This window comes from Lemur catta, chromosome 4 (genome assembly GCF_020740605.2).
Source record: "Lemur catta isolate mLemCat1 chromosome 4, mLemCat1.pri, whole genome shotgun sequence".
Lineage (NCBI taxonomy): Eukaryota > Metazoa > Chordata > Mammalia > Primates > Lemuridae > Lemur > Lemur catta.
The window spans coordinates 17,057,613-17,072,371 of NC_059131.1; the positions used below are offsets into that span (position 1 = coordinate 17,057,613).

Here is a 14,759-nt window from a genome sequence, read left to right on the forward strand (position 1 = left end):
CGGGGTGACAGAGCGACTCTGTCTCAAAAAACAAAGAAACAAAATATACAAATATATATATCTTTCCAAAGCACTGTCTTTTCTTTTTTTTATTTTTTTTCAGAGACAGGGTCCCACTTTGTTGCCCAGGCTGGGGTGCAGTGGCATGCAATCATAGTTCACCGCAACCTCAAACTCCCGGGCTCAAGTGATCCTCCTGCCTCAGCCTCCCAAGGTGCTGGGATTACACGTGTAAGCCATGCTGCTGCTCAGCCTTAGGCATCAGTCTTAATGGGGACACAACTCCAGGGGCATTCCCAAAAAAGAAGTGGTGTACAAAATTAACATATGGAAGTCAACTGCTCTCACATTCACTAACAACCAGAGAGAATATGTAATAAAAGAATGGGGGATGGGCACTGTCTAGGGGATGGACACGCTTGAAGCTCTGACTTGGGGTGGAGGGCAAGGGCAATATACATAACCTAAACTTTTGTACCCCCATAATATGCTGAAATAAAAAATAAAAAAGAATGGGGGATGGGTTATGAGGGGGCATCTTTTACAATGCAACATAAAAAATAAGCTACCTAAGAAAAAAATTAACAATAAATGTGCATGAGTCAGAGAACTTTAAAACATAACCAGGCCGGGCATGGTGGCTCACGCCTGTAATCCAAGCACTCTGGGAGGTGGAGGCGGGTGGATCGCTCGAGGTCAGGAGTTCGAGACCAGCCTGAGCAAGAGGCTCATCTCTACTAAAAATAGAAAGAAATGATCTGGCCAACTAAAATATATATAGAAAAAATTAGCCTGGCATGGTGGCACATGCCTGTAGTCCCAGCTACTCGGGAGGCTGAGGCAGTAGGATCGCTTAAGCCCAGGAGTTTGAGGTTGCTGTGAGCTAGGCTGACGCCACGGCACTCACTCTAGCCCGGGCAACAAAGCGAGACTCTGTCTCAAAAATAAAAATAAAAATAAATAAATAAATAAATAAAGACAACCAAATGTAAAAACTAACTTACAAACTGGGAGAAGGGAGGGGACTGGCAAATTATACAACAAAGAACTAATCTATTACATGAAGAACTTCTGCAAATAGATAAAGTCTTAGTTAAAAAATTATAGCATATCCATAAATGTAGTATTATGCAACTATAACACAAATGTAAAATTTCATTATATGCTGAAAAAATAGTTGAAATGAATTAAGTGGAAAAAAGGTATAGAACAGTGTATACAGTATATATTGTGTAAAAAGAAGGGGCACCAATACATATTCGTATTTGCACATGCATTTATGTGTGCACACATGCCCACATATTCTTTGAAGTTACACAAACTAAGAACAACATTACTGTGAAAGTGAGAGACTACTAAGGGTAGAACACAGTTTTTCATGTTCATTTTTTAATTTTTGTTTGGAGCAATGGTATAATAAGAAATATATGTGGGTTTTGTCCCCCATTCTTGGCACAGAGCTCTTAAAACCCTTGAAATTTCCTGAGCCACAGTGTCTGCTGTTAGTCATAAGGAACCCCTTTGGATCACACCAGAGTTTATGCTAATGAGATGATTTAGGATAGCCTCAGGATTAGACCAGTCACCAGAAAGACCAAGTGATTAGAGAGTTGGAACTTTCAGCTCCACTCATCAAGGTGGGGGGGGGAGGCGGGGCTGAGGGAACCTGAGCTAGAGACTACACTGTATAAAAGATGCAGAACAATGAAATGTATTAAACTTCTGGGTTGGTGAACACACTGAGGTGCTGGGAGAGTGGAATGCCCAGAAAGGGTATGGAAGCTCTGCATACCCTCAGTCTCTCCCTGATTATCTTGCCCTATGCTCTCCTATCTGGCTGTTCCTGAGTTGTACCCTGTATAGTAAATCAGTAAAGTGTTTCCTAGAGTTCTATGACCCATTCTAGCAAATATCACACCTGAGGAGGGCATTGTATGAACCCCTAATTTATAAGCAGTCCATCAAAGTACAGGAGGCCCAGACTTATAATTGGCATCAGAAGTGAGGGCAGCCTTATGTGACTGAGCCCTTAATTTGTGGAATCTGATGCAACTTCAGTTAAAGAGTGTCACAATTAAATTGAGTTGTATCACTGGATACCTAGCTGGCATCCAGAAGAATTGAAGAATTGCCAGGTGTGGGAAAATCCCACACATTTAGAGTCAGAATGTTGTATGAGTAGAGAAAATTGTTTCTCAGAATTACCTTTTAAGGAAATAAAATAAGATAAAGTTTTAAAACTTCCTTTTTATTTCTAAGTAAAAGAAAGGATAATTGGGGAGAAAAATATCAAGACTAACTGAATCAATGCTTCAAATCAAAGCAATATGGGTCACTTAGATTCAACTCGACTAAGAGACTAGAAAGCTATATAGCTTTAGGGAACATAACTGTTACAACTATAAATATTCCAGTAAGATAATAGTCACATGTAGGATAGTAACTATTAGTCACTAATTAAAGAAAGAAAGATGCAATCAATCTCTCATTGACAAATGCAAATATGTCCTCCTTTCAAAAGCAAACAAAACTTACCTAATATGGCTTCTTCTTGCTGGAGATCTATGAATATCAAATAATGTGTTTTCCCTCTTTTTTTGATGAGCTGGTACTAAAAGAAAAAAAAAGAATGACAGAAATAATAATAAATTTATAAATTAATGTATTAAAGGAGAGAATTTACTTCTGTTAATTCTCTGAGTAGAACCTAGTCACGTCTTCAAGTTCTAAATGCTGTCTAGAAGCACAACAAAAATGAAAGTTTTGTAGTAATACTATGAAGTTGCAAATAAACCTCCTAAACAGATATTAACTTAAATCTTTGTGACTATGGGTTAGATAAAGATTTGTTAGATATAATACCAAAAGCACAATACATTTAAAAAAATTTTTTATAAATGTAGTTCATCAAATTTACAACCTGCTCTTCAAAAGATACTATTAATAGAATAAAAAAACAAGCCACACATTGGGAGAAAATATTTGCAAATTATATATCTGTTAAAGGTCTGAAATCCAGAATATATAAGGAATCTCAAAACTCAGTAAGAAAACAAACAACCCAACTGAAAAAAATGGGCTAGAGATTTGAACAGATACTTTACTAAAGATATACTGTTGGCAAATAACCACACGAAAAGTTGCTCGACACCATTAAGAAAATGCAAACTAAAATTATAATACCTATTAAAATTAATAGACTGACCATATCAACTGTTGGCAAGCATATGTAGCAACTGGAACTCTCATACACTCTTACTGAAAAGATTACAACCACTTTAGAAAAGAGTTTGGCAACTTCTTAGAAAGTTAAACATATACCTCCTCATAGCACTGAGCCATTCCACACCGAGGTATTTATTAGAAATATGAAAATGTATGTGCATACAAGACTTGCATGTGAATGTTCATAACAATTTTATTTGTAATAGCCAAAAACTGGAAACAATCCTAATGTCCATCAACGAATGGATACAAAATTGTGATATATCCATAAGGAAATGCTACTCAGCAATAAAAAGGAACACACTATTATTACATGCAACAACATAGGTGAGTCTTACAATAACAACGCTGAGCCAAAGAGTCAGACCAAACAAAGGAATATTTGCTATCTGATTCCATTTATATAAAAATAAAGAAAATATAAACTAATTTATGGTGACAGAAAGCAAATCAGACTAGTGGCCGTCTGGAGACTGGAAGGGAGGAGGAACAAGAAGGGGTAGGAGTAGATTACAAACAGACACAGGGAAATCTGGGGGGGAGGGCTGATGAACATGTTCATCTTCTTGATTGTGGTGATAGTTTCAAAGGTATATTTCAAAACTTGCCAAATTGTAGACTATAAATATGTGCAGAGAGAAATAAAATCTCTTCTCAGATATTTGAAATACATAAATAAGTACAATGGACTCTTTCAATTTTACCTCAAAAGAGCTTTCTTAAGAAAAAAAATCTAAGCCGGGCGCGGTGGCTCACGCTTGTAATCCTAGCACTCTGGGAGGCCAAGGCAGATGGATCGCTCAAGGTCAGGAGTTCGAGACCAGCAAGAGCGAGATCCCGTCTCTACTAAAAATAGAAACAAATTATCTGGACAACTAAAAATATATATAGAAAAAATTAGCCGGGCATGGTGGCACATGCCTGTAGTCCCAGCTACTCGGGAGGCTGAGGCAGTAGGATCGCTTAAGCCCAGGAGTTTGAGGTTGCTGTGAGCTAGGCTGACGCCACGGCACTCACTCTAGCCCGGGCAACAAAGTGAGACTCTGTCTCAAAAAAAAAAAAAAAAGAAAAAGAAAAAAAATCTAGAACAATCATTCTCAATCTTTTTTCTGCCATAACATGCCTCCTTCATTTGTCACAGGTCTATCTGTAACAGACTCCTAACTGCAGTAGAAGAATGCCTACATACTTGGGCAAGCTTCTAGACAGATAGCTCTGATACACCTCTTCCAGAGAATCAGTCATCGTTTTAGAACGTAAGATGTTGAGTACGGCCTAGGTTTTTCCTTGAAAACATTATGCTAAGTGAAAGAAGCCAGACAAAAAGTCACAGATACGCAAATCTAGAGAGACAAAAAGTAGGCCGTGCAAGGTCACTCACGCCTGTAATCCTAGCAATCTGGGAGGCCAAGGCAGGTGGATCGTTTGAGCTCAGGAGTTTGAGACCAGCCTGAGCAAGAGCGAGACCCCATCTCTACTAAAAAAATAGAAAGAAATTAGCTGGACAACTAAAAATATATAGAAAAAATTAGCCCGGCATTGTGGTGCATGCCTGTAGTCCCAACTACTGAGGCAAGAGGACTGCTTGAGCCCAGGAGTTTGAGGTTGCTGTGAGCTAGGCTGACGCCACAGCACTCTGCGCTGGGCAACAGAGTGAGACTCTGTCTCCAAAAAAAAAAAAAAGAGAGACAAAAAGTAGATTAGTGGTGCCAAGGGCTAGGAGGAGGAGAGAGTGCAAGTAATTACAGTTGACCCTTGAACAATATGGGTTTGAACCATGTAGGTCCACTCATACGTGGCTTTTTTCCAACCAAACACAGATCAGTATTCACAGGAGGCAAAATCCACGTATATGGAAGGTTGACTCTTTGTATACACGGGATTCCAAAGGGCCAAATGTGGGACCTGAGCATGTGTGGATTTTAGTATACATACATGAGAGGTACTGAAACCAGGACCCAGAGTATATCGGGGACGATTATAAATGTTTTGGAATTAGATAGTGGTGATGATAGCACAACATTGTAAGTACCCTAAAAACCACTGAACAGTACATATTAACATTGTGAATTTCATGGTATATGAGTTATACCTCAGTTTAAAAAGTTAGAGGGGATTAATAATGATGGAATTTTCCAAAAGCTGGAAGAAGGTCAACAAAAGCACTGCCTGAGTAACTAATTACTTGTCATTAGATTTGGCAGCCTTAAGATAAATTTTGAGCTGGGTGTGGTGGGGTGGGCACCTGTAGTCCCAGCTACCAGGGAGGCTAAGAAAGGAGGATTGCTTGAGCCCAGGAGTTCAAGGCTGTAGCAAGCTATCATCACACTTGTGAATAACCACTGCATTCCAGCCTGGGCAACATAGGAAGACTCTGTCTAAAAAAAAGACAAACTTTTAACTTTTTCCTTCTCCCCTGACCCCCCCGAAAAAACCTAAGTTACTGGCCAAACTGCAGCCATGTACCACTTTTGAAGAGGTGGGGAACCTGTGGCCTTCTAGTGGCCTTTTGACTGAATCCAAATTTTATAGAACAAATCCTAGATTTGTTTTAAAAATAAAATAAAAATATAAAAGATGAACAAAAATGTATTAATAAAAATAAAAGGATTTTATTAAAATAGAGAGCTGTAGGTTCCCCACCTCTTGCCCTAAAGAACTGCTGTAAATGAAAAGTGCTTAATAAAAATATAAGCAGTATTATTTAAATATAAGCTTCTATAAATAAAATGCACATGTTCTATGTAAATCAATGTTGCTACTGTGTCCTTTAACATTCTTTTGTGTGTATATTCATATAAGTATACACGTAGGAAAAGATAACAGTATATGGAACCTACAAGAGACTTCATTCTGTTAAACTTAGCATCTTAATGTTTTAAAAGGAATAGAGCTACCTAACTACAAAAAGGAAAAAACTTATTTAGAGTCACCTACCTATTGGAGGAGCTTGATATCGATCCACTGTTTTCCTTTGTCTCAAATTATATGGTCTATCATTTTCTTCTCCTTCTGCCTCTTCAACTTCTATATCTCCATCCTCCTCTTGAGATTCTAGTTTGCCACACACAAAAAGAAAAAAGCAAGCATTTTTCAGTCCCATAGGAGGGTCTACTCTAGAACTGAATATTTACATTTTACTCATTACTCTTTCTGCACAAGTAATATTTAAGTGTCAACATTTTATTAAAAATCAACCTAGATAGATGTAAAATAAAATGCTTCTCCTACCAATGACCAATACTCTGCTAAATAAATCAATGTGATCCTATTTGGTCTCTTGATTTACTTAGGAATTTGTAATCTCTTTGGTGATACAAAGCAATAATCAAGATAGACTTAAGTTTACCAAACTACAGTGGACCTCAATCAATGCTCAATTAACCACTAAATAAGGGTAGCATTCAAATACCACTTGGTAATTCAACAAAATATGCTTATAGGTATAATTATTAATGTTACAAGAGCAATTTTTATTGACATTATAATGATTTGTTACAGTGAAGCATGGATTAGCTACATTTTGGTAGGAAAATGCAGGTAGGAATTGGGAGAGATCATGAAACAGGCTTCTGGGGTGCTGGTAACAGTTTATTTCTTGACATAAGTGATCATTTTATGATAATTCATCCAGCTACACACTTAAGAAGTTATAATGTACATAAATCCTAAAAGATTTTGTTAATGGATTGGCTACAGCTATGATGTGATTATCTATTTATGGTTAAAATAAAAGTCTGATGAAAATTTGTAGGCATATGATCCTCAAATGCAATATACTTTTTATAAGTATAACTTTCTAACCACAAGAATTATCAATATAACACAATCATATTAAGGCACAGGAAAAATTTAAAGTTGCCAGTGATGCTTGAGAAAGTAGAAGACTTAAGACTGCAAAGGAGTTTACATTTTACTCATAACATATGAAAGCTTATTTTAACTTTTGAAAAATCAACAAATATGATATGATTTATCTAAATAATACTATAAAATTCTTGTACCTTCAAATGAGTTTTCTAAACCTTCAAACATTAATTTTTGAAAAATGTACAATAACATAGTTTATTATGAATAAAAATTCTATATGTGGCATATCTATTTTGGAAACTCTACAAAGATGTTCAGTTAATGAAAAGGCAAAAATCACATTATAAATCTGTCTCACCTATACTGATTTTCTCCAAAGGAAGCAATATAGAGGTTCTAGCTGTAACAATAATAATAGTTGCTCAATAAAGTACCTTCATTAGAAATATCAGCTCTTCAAATCTGGCTAATAAATATTAACTACAGAATCTGAGAAATAAATGCATTCTTCATTTAAGCTACACAAGTGGTGGGAACTAGTAAGATTGCCTTGTAAAGTACTACTAATCTGCATTTATAATACACCAATCATCTGAAAATTTCAATGAAGATTAATGCCTACAGAATTAAATCCTTTAGGTGTACTAGTCATCAGTTTATAATCCACAGGGCCAATGTGCTTTCATCATGTTCCCAGCTCAAGCCCTACAAATTCAGTCTGGGCTCTTCAGAACTCAAGCCTCAAAAAAGAACAGTACAATCTCCTCCACTAGTACTAGCAATCCTCCTTTCTCTAAACTTTACCATTTATTCCTCAGTCCACAACTAAGTTTGAGATCCAAATAATCAGAGATTTAGCTATGGATAGCAAAATAACCTTCCAGTTAGAAGGTACCTAAGTATAAGAGAGACCTGACCTAACAAGCAAAGAAGCCCATGACAAATGCCACACCAGATCGTTTAAGGATTATCAATGGATATTCATGAAATACATTACAAAATGCATAATGGTTACAAGCATTTTCCAAGTGAAGGAAATGAAAACTCAGAATGCCGATGGAATCTAAATTATTTCAAATATACATTATAGTCCTCAAAATCCAAAAATCACTCACCTGACGATTATTATACATATTACTTGTATATATTATTTTTCTTCCCTCCCACCTGAACTTTGTAGTATTTATTTCATAAGGTGCTCTACAAACCTTCTTCTTCACCCTCAGTAGAAACTTCGTGATGATTTTGTATCCCGTAACTATTTCTTCTCAGTGACTTTCTTCGTCTTTTCACTCTTGAATACATATCCATGTTTTCCTTTTAAAGAGAGAAATCTGTCAAATACTAACATGGTATTCACTCTCCACTATAAATAATGTTAACACAATGGCATATGCCTGCTCAATAAAATTTATGATCACAGATTCATGAAAATGGAGCTTCCTGAATTCAATAAATGTAAGGAACAAAAGGAAAAAAATAAAACTTATAAAATATTTAAAAATTAAAAACATATAATGCCATCAACATACTTTCTCCCTCAAGCAAATTACAGCCTAGTAGGAGGGATATAGACAAGTTACAGGTAATTATAAAAGAAGTTAAATGCCACAAAGAGAGGTACAAAGTACTCTACAATTCAGAGAAAACCCTCCTCTTATTATAGAGAGGAAGGGAGAAAGCATTTGAAATGAACCTTAAAACAAAGGTAAGATTGTACCAGCTGCTAACCAGAAGTATTAACAGGAGTGAAATGTATGGGAACAAGAATGATTTGTTTATATTTGGGCAATGATGTGTGAAAAGATAAAGTTAAAGCCAGATCATAAAGGTCAAGGTGTTTATAATTACAAAAAAAAGAAGAAAGCAAGCAATAAAACCCCAAACTAGGCCAGGCGTGGTGGCTCACACCTATAATCCCAGTGCTTTAGGAGACTGAGGAGGGAGGAAGGATTGAGAACAGGGGTTCAAGACCAGCCTGGGGCCGGGCGCAGTGGCTCATGCCTGTAATCCTAGCACTCTGGGAGGCCGAGGTGGGAGGATCGCTCGAGGTCAGGAGTTCGAGACCCCGTCTCTACTAAAAATAGAAAGAAATTATCTGGACAGCTAAAAATATATAGACAAAAAAATTAGCCAGGCGTGGTGGCACATGCCTGTAGTCCCAGCTACTCAGGAGGCTGAGGCAGAAGGATCGCTTAAGCCCAGGAGTTTGAGGTTGCTATGAGCTTGATGCCATGGGCAAGAGAGGGAGACTCTGTCTCAAAAAAAAAAAAAAAAAGACCAGACTGGGCAACATAGTGAGACATTTTCTATGTTCTCATAGCAACATACAAAAATATATATATATTTTTTTTTTGAGACAGAGTCTCACTTTGTTGCCCGGGCTAGAGTGAGTGCCGTGGCGTCAGCCTAGCTCACAGCAACCTCAAACTCCTGGGCTTAAGTGATCCTACTGCCTCAGCCTCCCGAGTAGCTGGGACTAAAGGCATGCACCACTATGCCCGGCTAATTTTTTCTATATATATTTTTAGTTGTCCAGATAATTTTTATTTCTATTTTTAGTAGAGACGGGGTCTCGCTCAGGCTGGTCTCGAACTCCTGACCTCGAGCGATCCACCCGCCTCGGCCTCCCAGAGTGCTAGGATTACAGGCGTGAGCCACTGCGCCTGGCCAAAAAAATATTTTTTTTAATTAGCAGGGTATGGTGGCACATACCTGTAGTCCTAGCTACTTGGGAGGCTGAGGCATGAAGATTGTTTAAGCCCAGGAGTTCAACACTGCAGTGAGCTATGATCACACCACTACACTCTACTCTGAGCTAGATTCTCATTCATGTAGATATGTGTGTGTGTGTGTATACGAATAAAATATATATAAAATAAAATCCCAAAGTTGGAAATGAAGAGGAAAGAACAATTGTGCTAATTCAAAAAAATCGAACTGTTGCTCATTCTCACTTTAAATTCCTTAATCAAAATAAAAACATATTTGCTAAGACTGTTATTAGTTAATATACTCACAAATTCTGTATCTGTCCACATTCGAAGTCGTTCTACTTCTCCTGATCGACGATTCCGCCGGATGTTAATGTTGTCCATTTCCTGTAATACAGCTTCAGCAGTACTACAATCATATAATAAAAGCAGGGTTTAGACGATGGTGGGACCATACACTGTGTCATACATGTAAAAGAGCTTTTCATAAAAGCATAATTAAATCATCTGATATGTACAGTTACATATCTTTTATATCTTATTTCAATTAAATATCTTTCATAACCAGCATCTATCAGAAGACAATACCCAATAAAAAAATGAAACCAGAACATCTTCTACCTCAATATATTTATTTAGATAAAACTTTAGAAATATAAGGCTTTTGTTTATAAGGCAAAATACATAATGCCACTACAAATAACTGATTACCAGATCTATGACACTGAAAATAAAACTAATTCAATATTGTTATTTGAAGATGGTGTTAAAATTAATACTGTATAAATAAAAAGATTTATAAAGCTTAAAGCCAATATAAGGTTAATGACCAGACATTTTTAGAAATTAGAGAACACTTGACATTCAAAAAATATATTCTAACATCTTAGCAATTTTTATTTTATCTTTTTAATAAACATTTAGATAACATTTACTATGTATCCAGATACTGATCTAAATATTTAACAAATAACATACCAAATTTAATGTAACTGCTAGAGGATATAATTTCCTCTCCTGTCAAATAGGGAATATACTGACCAGGCCATTGTAACGATTAAGTGGGATGATGTATTATTTGAGAAGAATAAAATTTTATGGACGTAGATGTTGAGCTGATAGTCAGCTGGGTTCACTTACTAGCTAAGAGACTTACTCCCACATATCCGGTATCAAAATACCTTCAATTCAAAATCTTAACTAAGCAAAGCTATTATTTACTATATTTCAATAATGGAACATAATGTTTGAAAATTGTCAAAAATGCAAATGCTAAATAAGCAAATATCAAAGGACTATAGTTGTGAAGATACACTAAAATTACTTTTTATGCTATCTATGAACAGGAGCTTAAAAGAGATGAGAAAATTAGCCATTATACAAATTATATTAAATCTATTACAATGACTGAAAAACTGACAAACACTGCTAACCATTCTTAATTCAAATTAAGTTTTAAAAGAACTATATTTATTGCTAAGTCAGTTCTTACATTATTTTTTTAAAACATCATGGCTTAAAACTCAAATAATTAAATGAAACTGCTTAATGCATAAGCATTCATACCTATTTACTAGTTGATCAAATAACAAACTCTGGTTCACACTTTCAAATCTGTTTTTCCTGGATCGACAACTTTTTCTGACTTCCATGTCACCATTCATACAAGAAAGGTCCCCATCTCCCTTCTTTTCCCCTCGAAGGGGATGGTTTCGAAGGGCTAAAAGAAGAGAGATATTTTACATTTCGGAGTACAAAAAGAAAGAAAAGAAAAAAAAATTAAAAGTTTACTTTTTTAAAAGACTACAAAAAGTTGACTATAACATCTTAAATGGCTTTAATATTTAATATTTTTAAATTTCTGTAACTGTTTTATAGTCTGTCATAGTAATTTCAATTATTTCAGTTATACTGATTTCTCAAAGGTTAATGATTACATACATTTTTACAGTGGCTGAAATTCAGCCATTTCCAACTGTATGTTGAGTATGCTATTAAACCACTCTATTTTTCCCCACTTTAATGCTTTCTCTAACACCATTAAACGAATTTCAGTACTAACCAGTTTCATAATAGAATACTCACATAAGCTACTATGTCCGTTTGGTAATGTAGCACCAGGCTGAGAAGTTAACCTAGAACACAATTATATTTAATATGCAAACACATCAACATTTGTTTAGATAAGCAATAAATGCAATACTGCCTGAATTATTTTAATCTTTAAAATGTAATACTACTTTTTTAAGAGTACAGATAACATTTTTTACTAAGATTGGTAACATATCAATTAATAAAATATACTAGCTAGTTAAGAGTCATTTCTTTACTTCAAGAAAAGTTTTAATAATAGATTATAAAGTGAATTTACTCTGTCACCAACTCTATAAATAAAAATCCCAATGAAAAGGATTAAGCTTAACATGTACCATAAAATTAACTGAGGCCATAAATAGCACACATTAACTACTGGTTTTGGTTGAGAAACAAAATTCAAACAATGACAAATTCATTAACACAATAAATTGTACTTGAACACCAATATCATTAATAATTTCTTCAAAATATTTCATTACACATTTTAAACTGACAAAAACTTAGCTATTTCCTAAAATAGTCATTTTACAATTTTCTCTTTTGGGTGGAACACGAGAAATGTAAGTCACTAGAGAGATACTAAAAAGGTCATCAAAAATGAGAACTTAAGAAAAAGTCATAGTACATCTTAGTATAACCAGAAAGTTCAAAAACAAAACTAAATCGCTACCTAATAAAAGAGCTGTCAACGTAAACTAAGATATTTTTGAAATACCCAATTATTTTCAAAGATTAAAAAAACTAGGGGAAGGACATTCCAAAGATAGCAAAGATATATGATTGTCTTCTATCTCTGTGGTTTACACAAATTTTTAATTAAAATATTCTAACGTTTTTGGTTATTCCAGCACTCTTCATGTTAAATTATAAATATACTGTATATTACAATGCTGTTGCCCAGTAAAAGTCACCGTTAAGATGACTAAAAGGTATGAACAAAAATTCAAGTTACGTATCTTCTGATTGTCAAAAAACAAAAACAAAAAATTCCAATCTCCCTTTCCCACAGAAAACAACAACAAAAAAATCTTATCCTAATTTACTATCTCTTGGAGAACATTTCATTTTTAGTGCCTTTGTATACAATGTACATGATTCTCCAGGCATATGAGTGTGATTATAAAATAACAAAATTGATGTAATACATTTATTCTAACAATGTTCCCACTGCACAATGCATTTCTGAAATTCTCTAGAATCACTCTCAAAATCTGTTTAAAACCACATAGAAAAAATCAATTTTATTACTTCATAAATATACTTTGGCTTAGGGACCCAAAATAGCATTAACTGTGTTTGATCAGTTTATTCACAACTCCTGATGCAAAATGAATTTTGCCACACAAAGCCAAATGATTGAAATTTTATATCATCACTTAAATTATTCAAAAGAATAAGATGTAGACCCTAAAATGATTCCACAATGGGCTGGGTGCAGTTGCTCACACCTCTAAACCCAGCACTTTGGGAGGCCAAGGTGGGAGGACTACTTGAAGACAGGAGTTCCAGATCAGCCTGGGCAACACAGTGAGACCCCATCTCTAAAAAAAAAAAAATTTAAAAATTAGCCAGGCATGGTGGTGCACACCTGTAGTTCCAGTTATTTGGGAGGCTGAGGCAGGAGGATCACTTGAGTCCAGGAGTTGGAGGTTACAGTGAGCTCTGATTGTGCCACTGCACTCCAGCCTGGGCAACAGAGCAAGACCTTGTCTTTTAAAAAAAGTAAAGAAAAGAAAACAACTTTTCTGAACAGTGGGAACACTAAGCACAGTAAGCTTTTTCTGTGCTCTGATGAAGACAATGTTTACTTAGCTTTTATTATATTTTGTTGCTAATGGAAGATCTGTTCTAAGGAAAAAAAAACTTGTTCTTCAATTGTTCCAATTACTTTACAGTCATAGATTACTGTCACATTTCATCATTATCACTTCTCTTTATAAAAAGGAGACAGAACATAAAATATCTGGGTATAGAGAGAGAGAATATTGAGATTTTAAAGGTTGGCCAGCCTAAACCATAACATATGAGCCTTAAAGTCCCTGCTGTTTTTACTTCATTAGTTTAAAAAAAAAGTTAATCACTTAAAATGTTGACTGCTTAAGTGAATCCTCCATTAAATCCCTTATGAAAAGAAAGCTCCTTTATTTATTTTTTAAAAGGGAAGTGGTTGGGGGATTTTTCTCTGTATCTCTGTTTCCTGAATTTTTTAAATGGAGACAGTTTCACTTTACATTAGATGATTATTACATTAGAATTTTCTACAGCTTTAATTATCTGGGGCACACACCAATACAATACCAGATTTAAAAATCATTACTTATTCTCCATTTCCCACATAAATCCAAAGCATGTAGTGATTTATGTGGGTTCTAAATCTCAATTCAGAAAAAGCCCCACTCTGACAGATCTCACTCAACCACTATCACCCAGCAATTCTAATGTGCCTCAGCAGTTCAATACAGGTGGTTATACTTCTGCCTTACCTCACTACTTCCTCATCACCTGACCACAAAAGGAAATTTTCAAGCATGCTATATTTAAGTGTAAAGTTAGTCGTATCAAAGAGTTAATTTGTCTGTATGTTAGAATATGCCTTTCTATTATTCTAGAGACATCAAATCATGCCACATTCTCCAGGCTACCTCCTCCAACATCACACTCACACCCACACCCACACATAGCACCCAGGTGAAATAAATGACTAAACAGACTAAGGTCTAATGGCTAAATAAGTATCAGCTGACAAGTCAATGAAATGGGATTCTACACTCAAAGGATGTCAGGATGTGTATTTGTGAATTCCTACCTAAAAGATAAAAAAGAATATATATTTTTAAAGGTTTTTGATCAAAAAAATCCTCATTTTACAAACAATACCAACCATAAAAATGTTGATAAACACAGTCATTCAAA

At 35.2% G+C, this 14,759-nt stretch overlaps 1 protein-coding gene across 2 annotated transcripts in view; it reads right to left on the minus strand.

Annotated features, from left to right (window-relative positions):
* Positions 1–14,759, minus strand: part of ATAD2B (ATPase family AAA domain containing 2B) — a 140,218-nt gene that overhangs the window by 99,065 nt on the left and 26,394 nt on the right. For both annotated transcript variants that reach the window (XM_045549127.1, XM_045549126.1), the window contains exons 3-8: positions 11,835–11,884; positions 11,316–11,469; positions 10,056–10,158; positions 8,244–8,352; positions 6,163–6,279; positions 2,536–2,611 (exon numbers count right to left, since the gene is read on the minus strand). In XM_045549127.1, the coding sequence (XP_045405083.1) occupies positions 2,536–2,611; positions 6,163–6,279; positions 8,244–8,352; positions 10,056–10,158; positions 11,316–11,469; positions 11,835–11,884 (609 nt within the window). The remainder of the gene's footprint in view (positions 1–2,535; positions 2,612–6,162; positions 6,280–8,243; positions 8,353–10,055; positions 10,159–11,315; positions 11,470–11,834; positions 11,885–14,759) is intronic.